Here is a 12,965-nt window from a genome sequence, read left to right on the forward strand (position 1 = left end):
GTTTATTTCTTTTACTTTTGTTTCTGGAAATTGTTTTGTTTAGTTATGTCTGTATGAAAGTTACAGAAGTTTATTTTTTGACAAGACACCATGTAAGTTTAGTTAGGTTTAGCAACTATGATAGAGAACAGTGAATGAATGAAATCCTTATTTATTAATGATAAGTAAGTTAACCATATTCAAGCAATGGCCATAAGTAAAGGAAGTTAATATTCAATAAACAGCAAAAATCACAATACCTAGCCTGATAAAGATTGTGGTAATGTCATTTTGAAAGGTGAAGTCCTAAGTCACAGATAAATCTTTTTAGTTTTGGTGTTTTTTATGATGTATAGCTGGAAGTGGCAATTACTGCAGTTGGCAAAATCAAGTAATAAAAGAAATATAATATTTAAGATAAATCAACTTGAAATTAAGTAGATTTATAAAACAGAACTTTTAATCAGCAATGAAAACAACTGAAAGTCTAACACGCATTGTGGGATTTTTCAAAATGGCATGTAACAAAATATTATTTTAAATGTCACAGTTAAAACATGATAAAATTGATAAATAAAATTATGTGAATTTGTCAAAGCTAAAACAGTTTACAAACGAAATATAGAAGTGCAACAGTCAGGATGAAGAAATTTTCAGTTAATAATAAATTATTTGGTTCAGAAACATGTTAGAGTTAAGAATTGGTTTTTGTACAACAAATTTAACTCCCTAAATAAATAAATTATTTTTATGACAGTACATACACAAGTAATTTATACTTAGTTGTATGCCATGTTACTAGTGGTACTATACCTGTGAATCTACACTGCTGTTGTAACCAGTAGCGATATACAACATGACCTACATTGTTGTTACCAAGTAATAACATACACGACCTCCACAGTTATTACCAGTAGTAATACACATGACTTACAATGTTGTTGTTATCTCAAGGTAACATATACTTTATTATATACTATGAATGTATGAGACATCTGTAGTAGTTTGTGTTCTTACTGAACACTGAAGTGGTTGGTTAATTGTTTTCTATCAGGTTACTAAATCAGCGACTGATGTCAGTCAGCTGAGTCCTCTTGCAGCAAATATATCCCATCAATACGCCATTGTCGCCAGTGACTCTCGAGGAGCAGTGAGTGCCACTTCCAACTCAGAGGTGAGGTTGGCTTATATACGACATGATCTCATTAAATGTTTTTGAATAAATGCTTTTTTTTTCTACTAAAAGGTCTTTTATGTTTTATCTTTCAAAGTCAAGATGTGAATTATTTGGATATTTTGACACATTATATTGTTCAGTATTCTCCATTACTTTGTATATTCAGATATTGGTTTAGTGTTTTAATACAACTATTGAAATTTCCATGAGAAATTTATCATTTATTTCTTATAAAGCAGTGTTAAACCAGCTTTACTTATAAAGTAGTGTTAAACCAGCTTTACTTATAAATTTAAAACCATTTTCTCATTAAGATAAAAAGAAACAAGTTCAGTATGTATTACACTATATTTTTTAACTTTATACTATGTTCCAATGTGACATAACGTTTAATATATATCTTTTAAGCATATATTTTCAAACATTTAAAGGTGTTGTACAGTTTATTTTAATATGTTTAGAAATGTTATGCTTTTTTGGATAGATTCATTTTTGATTCCCCTATGAAAGATTTTTTTAAGGCATCAGTAATAATATTAGAGTTCCAGGTTAGTTGTGTGTGGTAAGTCTTTGTGATACATCGGTTATGTATATGTTTTTTATGCCATATACATAACTGAAGACTATTTCAGCTTCCCTCTAGTTATGAATGTCTTTGTGTTTTTATTCACTTTACTCTTATTAAATACTGAATTTAGACTCAAAACCAGAAGTAGCATTCCATGGTTACAAATGGAAATGTTTGGACTTTTATTGTTATCACAGTGAAAGTAGTTCACTCTGATAATATCTTGTTGTTTCAAACTTTACTTTCATTTAAATATACAACTTTTATTTTATTACATGGTTGAAAAGCCACAAGGGTGTGCATGTGTGTATTTTTACCAACTGATAGATAACCTCATGATTGTGAGGCTCCCTTTCCCATAGATAACCTCATGATTATGAGGCTCACTTTCCCATAGATAACCTCATGATTGTGAGGCTCCCTTTCCCATAGATAACCTCATGATTATGAGACTCACTTTCCCATAGATAACTTCATGATTGTGAGGCTCACTTTCCCATAGATAACCTCATGATTGTGAGGCTCCCTTTCCCATAGATAACCTCATGATTAAGAGGCTCACTTTCCCATAGATAACTTCATGATTGTGAGGCTCACTTTCCAGTTGCAGAGGTTTTTCTGTTGTTTAATCCCACAGAAGAAACAACCAAAAGCTGTGTTTCAACAACTGAAGGCATCATAATGGTGGCCCTTTGGTGGGACAACTGTAACAGAGATGCCAACCATTATGATTTGAGTGTAATCATTACGATTTTGGTATATACATTACGACTATACTCTCGTACAGACAAATATTACGACTTGTTGCAACTCCCAAATTATTATATATTATATAGGTCTATACAATAAAGTGATAAATTGTTCCCCCATGGCTTGAAAGGGGTGAAAAGAAAATTTCTAGTGAGTTACAAATAAATTTTGATAATAAATAAAAGACATAGTCCAAATGGCTACTTGCGATAATCATGTTTGTGCTTGAAATAATAAAAAATATTTGTATCTCGGACGTCTACCAATAGTTTGAGTGCGGTGCTTCTCCATACTGGGTATGTGAGGGAATCCATAGTTACGTCATCAGTGCTTGTCATCCAATCAGCACTCACGTAGCTGGGTATTTCTCATTTTCTAAGCGGCATAGAAACACCAATGTGATCGTTCACAAGATGGAAAAAAGAGGCCTCGTTCACCAGATTGTCTTGTTTTTGACAAATCTAAAAGGACTAACACTGTGAATCAAAAATTTAGGAAAGAGTATATTGCAAAATATCCGGTCATTACATCAAAAGTCAGTGACAGTCATGCGTTTTGTACAGTTTGTCACATCGATTTTTCTGTGGCGCATGGCAGGATAAACGATTGTTCCAGACATACAAAATCGGCATCTTACCAACAAAAGGCTGAGGCGAAGACAAAAACGATGCAGATAACGACATTAATGGATAAGAAGTCAGAACATGAAACCATAAATGCAGATGTGATGTTCATGCAATTCGTCATTGCTCATAATTTACCCCTAGCTGTAGCTAATCATGCAGGACATCTATTCAAAAAAATGTTCCCAGACTCTGATATAGCAAAAAAATATGGCTGTGCTAGAACCAAAACTACAGCCATTGTACAAATGTTGGATTGTGAAGATGACAAAATGATTTCAAGCATACTTACTAACAGTGTTTACAGTTTAGCCACAGATGGATCCACAGACATGGATGACTCAAAACTGTATCCAGTGGTTGTACGATATCTTGACCCATTGCTTGGAAAAATTGTTTGTTCTCTTTTGACAATGGTGGAATGGAAAGAAGCTTCAACGGGAGAGAATATTTTCAAGCTTTTGGACCACAAACTGACAAAGAGGAAAATTCCATGGAAAAACTGTCTTAGTTTCTCTTCAGACAATGCCTCAGTTATATCTGGTATAGGTAAAGGTGTGATGGGACACATCTCAAGATGACAGCCTAGCATTTACTTCATGGGCTGTGACTGTCACCTCATGAATATTCTGAGAAGTAAGCTTCCAGGGAACTGCCCTGCCAGGTTTCTGATATATTGATAGATATCTACTATTTTCTGGACAAAAGTGCTAGCAGAAAACAACATTTCAAAGAGTTTCAAGGATTGTATGACAAAGAAACAAGAAAAATTCTACAACTTGGTAACACAAGATGGCTGTCACTTGGGGTGTGCCTCAACAGAATATTGGACATGTGGAAGCCATTGAAGAAGTATTTTCACTGTGAGAATGAAAAACTAGATTCAAAAGGATTTAAACGTACAGCTCAGTCAGGCAGCAAGATTTTAACAGTCAGGATATCCTCTCAGCCACACAGGGACACAGTCAAGACATCCTCTCAGCCACACAGGGACACAGTCAAGACACCTTCCCAGCCACACAGAGACACAGTCAAGACACCCTCTCAGCCACACAGGGACACAGTCAAGACACCCTCTCAGCCACACAGAGACACAGTCAAGACACCCTCTCAGCCACACAGGGACACAGTCAAGACACCCTCTCAGCCACACAGGGACACAGTCAAGACACCCTCTCAGCCACACAGGGACACAGTCAAGACACCCTCCCAGCCACACAGAGACACAGTCAAGACACCCTCCCAACCACACAGAGACACAGTCAAGACACCCTCCCAACCACACAGAGACACAGTCAAGACACCCTCCCAGCCACACAGGGACACAAGACAACAGTCTCCAAAAGCAGACAAAGAAACATTTGATATAACTCAATATATGTTTAGGCAGTCTATCCTTGAACTGAAGAAGAGACAATCAATGAAAAAAAGAGAAGGAAACGAAAGCTAACAAGGAAGTAACCAAGAAAAGTTATGTACAGAGCAAGTTAGATACGTTAACAGTTTCTTGGACAACAAAATGAACTTGTTATTTTGCCTTTTTCTTCAGTCTGCAATTCCTCTATTTGAGCAAGCCAATTTGATATTGCAAAGAGAAGAACCTTGCATACACATTATGCATAGAACTCTGATTACACAAGTTAAAAATATACTTGTCAGATACATCAAGCCAGTGAAGGCAACATCACTGAACTTGATTACAACAATGAATCCTTACACAAATCTGATGAGGAAGTTTCTATTGGAAATGCTGCCAAGGAATACATTGTTAAATATGAAAAAAACTTGGACCTGATCAACTTCTACACCAGTGTCAATAAATACTATATTGCAGCTACAAATTACATGATGAAACATTTCCCTCTAAATGATGAACTTCTGATTCACGTAGAGGTTGCTGATCCAAAACTGAAAGTCAGCAAAGATTTTCCTTCTCTATGCTTCTTCACAGACAGGTATCCTGTCCTTGTCAATACACATGAGCATGACACTATTGACAAGTTGAAAGGGCAATATCTGAACTATCAAATTGATATTTTCTCAGAAACTGTCCCTCAGTTGAATGTTGACAAGTTTTGGGTTCAGCTGTCTACAGTTAAGGATGGAAATGGTAACCAGAAGTATGTCATTCTGTGTAGGGTTATGCTTAGAATTCTTACAATCTTCCATTCTAATGCTGACAGTGAAAGGATATTTAGTTTAGTGACTAAAAACACAAGCAAGTTCAGACCAAACTTGAGCACCTCCGTTTTGAGCAGTATTGTAACACACAAGATGTGTATGCAGTCAAATGGACTATGTTGTTATAATTCCCAACCATCCAGAGACATTTTCATAAAAGGAAAGGCTGCAACAGCTGCAAAACTATTACAATAAGTGCCATAAACATGTTATAAACTAGTCCTTACACAAAGGCATTTTCTGCTTACTGTTTGTGCATGTTCAATGTTGTTTTACCAGTATGTTTGTTACTCTGAACCAAATAAGACATAATTTCAAAATAATTTTTTAAATTTATTTATTAAGTACACAAAACACAGTCATAAATGAGCAATCTATAACAGTAATAAATAATAATAGTTATAATAATAATATAATAATAAACAGCTTAGAGACATTGGTCAGGTCTAGTAGCCGCAAATGATAAATGGCTCTGTCTACAATCATTACGCTCAGTCATTTGAAATAGTTGGCATTTCTGCTGTAAGCTTATTGACTTACAGTGCTAGACTCTGGGGTTTGATTTCCCATGGTGGTCTCAAAAAGAGCAAAAGCTTGAGAACTTATGATGCTAAAATCTGAGGTTTAAACCACTCGGTGGACAAAGAATAAATAGCCCATTCATAGACTAACAGTTCTTTAGGAACAATTCAACATTTTTCTGGGGTTTTTATCCATATACGTAGAAAATAAACTATCATAAATTTCAACATCATAAGTGTGTCAATGGTTTGTGTTAATGACAGGTATAATATTATATTTTGCCATAATTTAACCCTAGATTTAGACATAAAAACATTGCTGTGTGATATAAACAGTTCTGTTAAGGAATATATTATGTTAATTTCCAGATAACTTTACTGGTTATCAACAACTTGATTTATTCATAAAGAAAAGCTAGACTGAAGATTACACGTAAAACTTGGTTTTCTATAAACCTCTTGTTTTGACAAAGTGGGATGTATCTTTTATTTTATATTACTTTACGTGGTACTGTGTACTTACCTGCTACGAGACATTTGTTAATGGATATGATACTTTCAAAACAGTGTTACCAAAGAAACTTCATGCAAAACTATCTAAAACTATAAATTTGTTAATACTAGCTCCTCACCCCCAAAAACAGTAGCTTGGCATTAATTTTTAGGCCTTATTATGCTAAGAACCAACTTTCAATACCTATGCACAAATAGCCCATTATGTAGCTATGTGCTTAACTACAAACAAACTTTTGTAACTAGTTACTTCAGTTACACCTGTTTAGGCTGTTCTCTTGTATCCAAATAACTCATACACCTTAGCTTAAAGGTATTTCAGAAAAATGAGTGTCCACCTTATTTGTCAGGGAGATGGATAACTACATTATTTCAGTTTTGTACTAATAGTGTTTATTGACCTGCCTGCAAACTCTGTATCTCAAAATTAAGTCTTATAAACAGTGTTTCTCAATGGTTTTAAGTCATATACACAGTGTTTCTCAATGGTTTTAAGTCATATACACAGTTTTTTTTAATGGCTTTGTTTAAGTCTGATATACGATGCTTTCCAATGGTTTTGTGGCCTTTCTTTGTCATCAGTGGTATAAGTATGCTCCCTGGAGGTCAGTAGGTTGCCCAAGTCACCCAGACTTGTAACTATAATTATAGGAATATAAATGTAAGGGGCTCAATTATTTGTTATGTGAGGGATGGGCACCTTTTGTAGCTGTGCCACTTTTCACCATATGCTATTCTTTCTAAAATGTTATGTACCTCTGTTACTGAAATGTCTTCACGTACCTTTGTTACTGAAATGTTGTCACGTACCTTTGTTACTAAAATGTTATCACGTACCTTTGTTACTAAAATGTCATCACATACTTCTGTTACTAAAATATATTTTATTTTCCACTCTATATTTTTATTTGTCTACTCTTAACTGCAATGCTTTTCTTTATTACCCTTGTTATTAAAATTTCTGTAAATATCCGAAGTGAGAAGGTTCTACTGTTATACCGTTTTTCTCAGAAATTGAAATTGAAATAACTTTTCTGTTACCTTTATAGATGTTATGTAAAAATTCTGTTATTTTGCTATCACCAAGCATCATGTTTGTATTACTTATTTCAGGTTTTTCTGTCACTGTTGGTTGTAACTGTTCTTCACAACCTAATAAAACCTTCAGCAAAGGAAGTAAGAAAGGTTACCAAGACAAGTATTTAAAGTTTAAAACTTTCTGGAAGTTTGTTGGTTTGTATCTTCACATCGGCTTTAAAAATAAAAATAATTAACCTAACGATTCTGAAGTGTAATATTTTTATGGGTCTTCCAGGTTGCTAGCCGAATCCGGACTGCTGTGCAGGGCCTCGGATCAGCTTGTATAGAATTGACTAAATCTGCAGGCGATTGTCAAAGTAACCCTTCTGACATCTTCTGTCAGAGAGAGGTGTCCAGAAGTGCAAAAAGTGTTTCTGAAAAAGTAGGTCAATCAGTTCAACATAATTTGAAATAAGTGTTTCATTGCAAAAATGGGAAGGATATTATTAGTTCAATATCAAAGCTCTTTTAATATGTTTCCAGGAAATGTTTTAATAAAAATGTAGATCTTCAACTGTCTTACAAATTACATTCTAATTAAATGAAAATTTCAGTTTTATGTGGTTCGTAACAACACTTTGCTAGAACACGTCTATTTCTGCAGTTATTTTTACTGTTATGAACATTGTATTTCTATTTCATCTAAACATTACACAGATTGACATTGATTATATTTCTATTTCATCTAAACATTACATAGATTAACATTGATTATATTTCTATTTCATCTAAACATTACACAGATTGACATTGATTATATTTCTATTTCATCTAAACATTACATAGATTAACATTGATTATATTTCTATTTCATCTAAACATTACACAGATTGACATTGATTATATTTCTATTTCATCTAAACATTACATAGATTAACATTGATTATATTTCTATTTCATCTAAACATTACACAGATTGACATTGATTATATTTCTATTTCATCTTAACATTACATAGATTGACATTGATTATATTTCTATTTCATCTAAACATTACATAGATTGACATTGATTATATTTCTATTTCATCTAAACATTACATAGATTGACATTGATTATATTTCTATTTCATCTAAACATTACACAGATTGACATTGATTATATTTCTATTTCATCTAAACATTACATAGATTGACATTGATTATATTTCTATTTCATCTAAACATTACATAGATTGACATTGATTATATTTCTATTTCATCTAAACATTACATAGATTGACATTGATTATATTTCTATTTCATCTAAACATTACACAGATTGACATTGATTATATTTCTATTTCATCTAAACATTACATAGATTGACATTGATTATATTTCTATTTCATCTAAACATTACATAGATTGACATTGATTATATTTCTATTTCATCTAAACATTACATAGATTGACATTGATTATATTTCTATTTCATCTAAACATTACATAGATTGACATTGATTATATTTCTATTTCATCTAAACATTACAGAGATTGACATTGATTGTATTTCTATTTCATCTAAACATTACATAGATTGACATTGATTATATTTCTATTTCATCTAAACATTACATAGATTGACATTGATTATATTTCTATTTCATCTAAACATTACATAGATTGACATTGATTGTATTTCTATTTCATCTAAACATTACACAGATTGACATTGATTATATTTCTATTTCATCTAAACATTACACAGATTGACATTGATTATATTTCTATTTCATCTAAACATTACATAGATTGACATTGATTATATTTCTATTTCATCTAAACATTACATAGATTGACATTGATTATATTTCTATTTCATCTAAACATTACATAGATTGACATTGATTATATTTCTATTTCATCTAAACATTACACAGATTGACATTGATTATATTTCTGTTTCATCTAAACATTACATAGATTGACATTGATTATATTTCTATTTCATCTAAACATTACATAGATTGACATTGATTATATTTCATATCTAAACATTACACAGATTGACATTGATTATATTTCTGTTTCATCTAAACATTACATAGATTGACATTGATTATATTTCTGTTTCATCTAAACATTACATAGATTGACATTGATTATATTTCTATTTCATCTAAACATTACATAGATTGACATTGATTATATTTCATTTCATCTTTACATTGACATTGATTATATTTCATTTCATCTAAACATAGATTGACATTGATTATATTTCTATTTCATCTAAACATTAACACAGATTGACATTGATTATATTTCTATTTCATCTAAACATTACATAGATTGACATTGATTATATTTCTATTTCATCTAAACATTACATAGATTGACATTGATTATATTTCTATTTCATCTAAACATTACATAGATTGACATTGATTATATTTTCTATTTCATCTAAACATTACATAGATTGACATTGATTATATTTCTATTTCATCTAAACATTACATAGATTGACATTGATTATATTTCTATTTCATCTAAACATTACATAGATTGACATTGATTATATTTCTATTTCATCTAAACATTACATAGATTGACATTGATTGTATTTCTATTTCATCTAAACATTACATAGATTGACATTGATTACATTTCTATTTCATCTAAACATTACATAGATTGACATTGATTACATTTCTATTTCATCTAAACATTACATAGATTGACATTGATTATATTTCTATTTCATCTAAACATTACATAGATTGACATTGATTATATTTCTATTTCATCTAAACATTACACAGATTGACATTGATTATATTTCTATTTCATCTAAACATTACACAGATTGACATTGATTACATTTCTATTTCATCTAAACATTACACAGATTGACATTGATTATATTTCTATTTCATCTAAACATTACATAGATTGACATTGATTACATTTCTATTTCATCACAAACATTACATAGATTGACATTGATTATATTTCTATTTCATCTAAACATTACACAGATTGACATTGATTATATTTCTATTTCATCTAAACATTACATAGATTGACATTGATTATATTTCTATTTCATCTAAAACATTACATTGACATTGGATTATATTTCTATTCATCTAAACATTACATAGATTGACATTGATTATATTTCATTGATTATTTCATCTAAACATTACATAGACATTGACATTTCATTGATTGTATTTCTATTTCATCTAAACATTACATAGATTGACATTGATTATATTTCTATTTCATCTAAACATTACATAGATTGACATTGATTACATTTCTATTTCATCTAAACATTACATAGATTGACATTGATTACAAGTTTTGGTTTCATCTTAAACATTACACAGATTGACATTGATTATATTTCTATTTCATCAAAACATTACAAGAAGGACATATTAATTACATTTCTTATTTCAATTTATCCAAACACACAATGACATTGATTATCTTTTCTATTTCATCTAAACACATACAATGTGATTGACATTGATTACATTTCTATTTCATCTAAACATTACACAGATTGACATTGATTATATTTCTATTTATCTAAACATTACATAGATTGACATTGATTATATTTCTATTTCATCTAAACATTACACAGATTGACATTGATTATATTTATTTTTACCTAAACATTACATAGATTGACATGATTATATTTCTGTTTCATCTAAAACATTACAATAGATTTGACATTAGTTATATTTCTTATTTCATCTAAACATTACATAGATTGACATTGATTATATTTTATTTCATCTAAACATTACATAGATTGACATTGATTATATTTCTATTTCATCTAAACATTACATAGATTGACATTGATTATATATTTCTATTTTATCTAAACATTACATAGACAGACATTGATTATATTTCTATTTCATCTAAACACAACATAGATTGACATTGATTATCTTTCTATTTCATCTAAACATTACATAGATTGACATTGATTATATTTCTATTTCATCTAAACATTACATAGATTGACATTGATTATATTTCTATTTCATCTAAACATTACATAGATTGACATTGCAGAAATGTGTGACATCAAATAACAACCATAATGAAGCAGTAGTGCCAAACGTGCTTCTTCAGGATTAGTGGAACTTGACTGATTTCTCCAAACAATGTTAAACTTAAATGACAATTTCAATTACATTCACACAGTTATGGCTCAGTTAGACACAAAAATGTAACTTATTTGAAGTTAGTTAGCTATGGAGGTAAACACACAATTCTAAATGAAATTGTGATGTTGTATTTTGTGTAGCAGTTTAGTCATTCAGGATATTTTCATCAATGTATTCAATTTTTAAATGTACTTCCAGTTTTTGTTAAATAAGCATCATCTGGTTGGCATTTTAAGATTAAAATAGATGTGTTTGTTATTTAATTGAATATATGTTTTATTTTTAGAGATTTGAAAGCTAAGCTTCATGTGACATTAGGCATGGTCATGTTAAGTGATAAGTTTTAGTAGAACACCTTAATGTGACATTAGGCATGGTCATGTTAAGTGACAAGGTTTAGTAGAACACAATGTGACATTAGGCATGGTCATGTTAAGTGACAAGTTTTATTAGGACACCTTAATGCATGTGACATTAGGCATGGTCATGTTAAGTGACAAGGTTTATTAGGACACCTTAATGCATGTGACATTAGGCATGGTCATGTTAAGTGATAAGTTTTAGTAGAACACCTTAATGTGACATTAGGCATGGTCATGTTAAGTGATAAGTTTTAGTAGAACACCTTAATGTGACATTAGGCATGGTCATGTTAAGTGACAAGTTTTATTAGGACACCTTAATGCATGTGACATTAGGCATGGTCATGTTAAGTGACAAGTTTTATTAGGACACCTTAATGCATGTGACATTAGGCATGGTCATGTTAAGTGATAAGTTTTAGTAGAACACCTTAATGTGACATTAGGCATGGTCATGTTAAGTGACAAGGTTTAGTAGAACACCTTAATGTGACATTAGGCATGGTCATGTTAAGTGACAAGTTTTATTAGGACACCTTAATGTGACATTAGGCATGGTCATGTTAAATGACAAGTTTTATTAGAACACCTGTTCATTAAACAAAATCAAAAACCAGAAAAGTAGTCCTGTATGTTAAATGCCTGGCATGATCTTGTAGTTAGGACACATGACCCGCAGTTTGAGGATTGTGGGTTTGAATCCCTTTTTCAAAAAAATGATTGCTCTTTCATCTGTTTCTGGTATTATGATGTTTCAGTCAGTCCAACTATTCATTGATGAAAGAGTTGACATTCGGTGGTAATAACTAACTGCCTTCCTTCTATTCAAGAACTAATAAATTAGAGTCAGGTAGTGCAGACAGCCCTTGAGTAGCTTTGTGTTAAGTTCAAACTTATAAATTATTTTAAATTGGCATGATTGTTTCCCACAAATTTTTAGTTTACAAACTTAGTATGTTAGTATAAATGTGTTGTTTTAACAACTTTTTCAGGTTTCTTTTTCTGTATATCCTGCATGAGAAAATGAGAGTTTCACCTGAGAACTTGACAAGAAGGAACATAAAAACTGTATTCAGAGAAACATAAAT

The 12,965-nt window shown here is 31.1% G+C and overlaps 1 protein-coding gene across 1 annotated transcript in view; it reads left to right on the forward strand.

Annotated features, from left to right (window-relative positions):
• Positions 1 to 53: 53 nt before the first annotated feature.
• The window catches only part of LOC143231317 (talin-1-like), a 56,348-nt gene continuing 43,436 nt past the window's right edge, over positions 54 to 12,965 (forward strand). Inside the window, exons 1-3 of the mRNA XM_076465867.1 lie at positions 54 to 92; positions 1,034 to 1,153; positions 7,628 to 7,774. Of these exons, the coding sequence (XP_076321982.1) occupies positions 54 to 92; positions 1,034 to 1,153; positions 7,628 to 7,774 (306 nt within the window). The remainder of the gene's footprint in view (positions 93 to 1,033; positions 1,154 to 7,627; positions 7,775 to 12,965) is intronic.

This window comes from Tachypleus tridentatus, chromosome 11 (genome assembly GCF_004210375.1).
Source record: "Tachypleus tridentatus isolate NWPU-2018 chromosome 11, ASM421037v1, whole genome shotgun sequence".
NCBI lineage: Eukaryota > Metazoa > Arthropoda > Merostomata > Xiphosura > Limulidae > Tachypleus > Tachypleus tridentatus.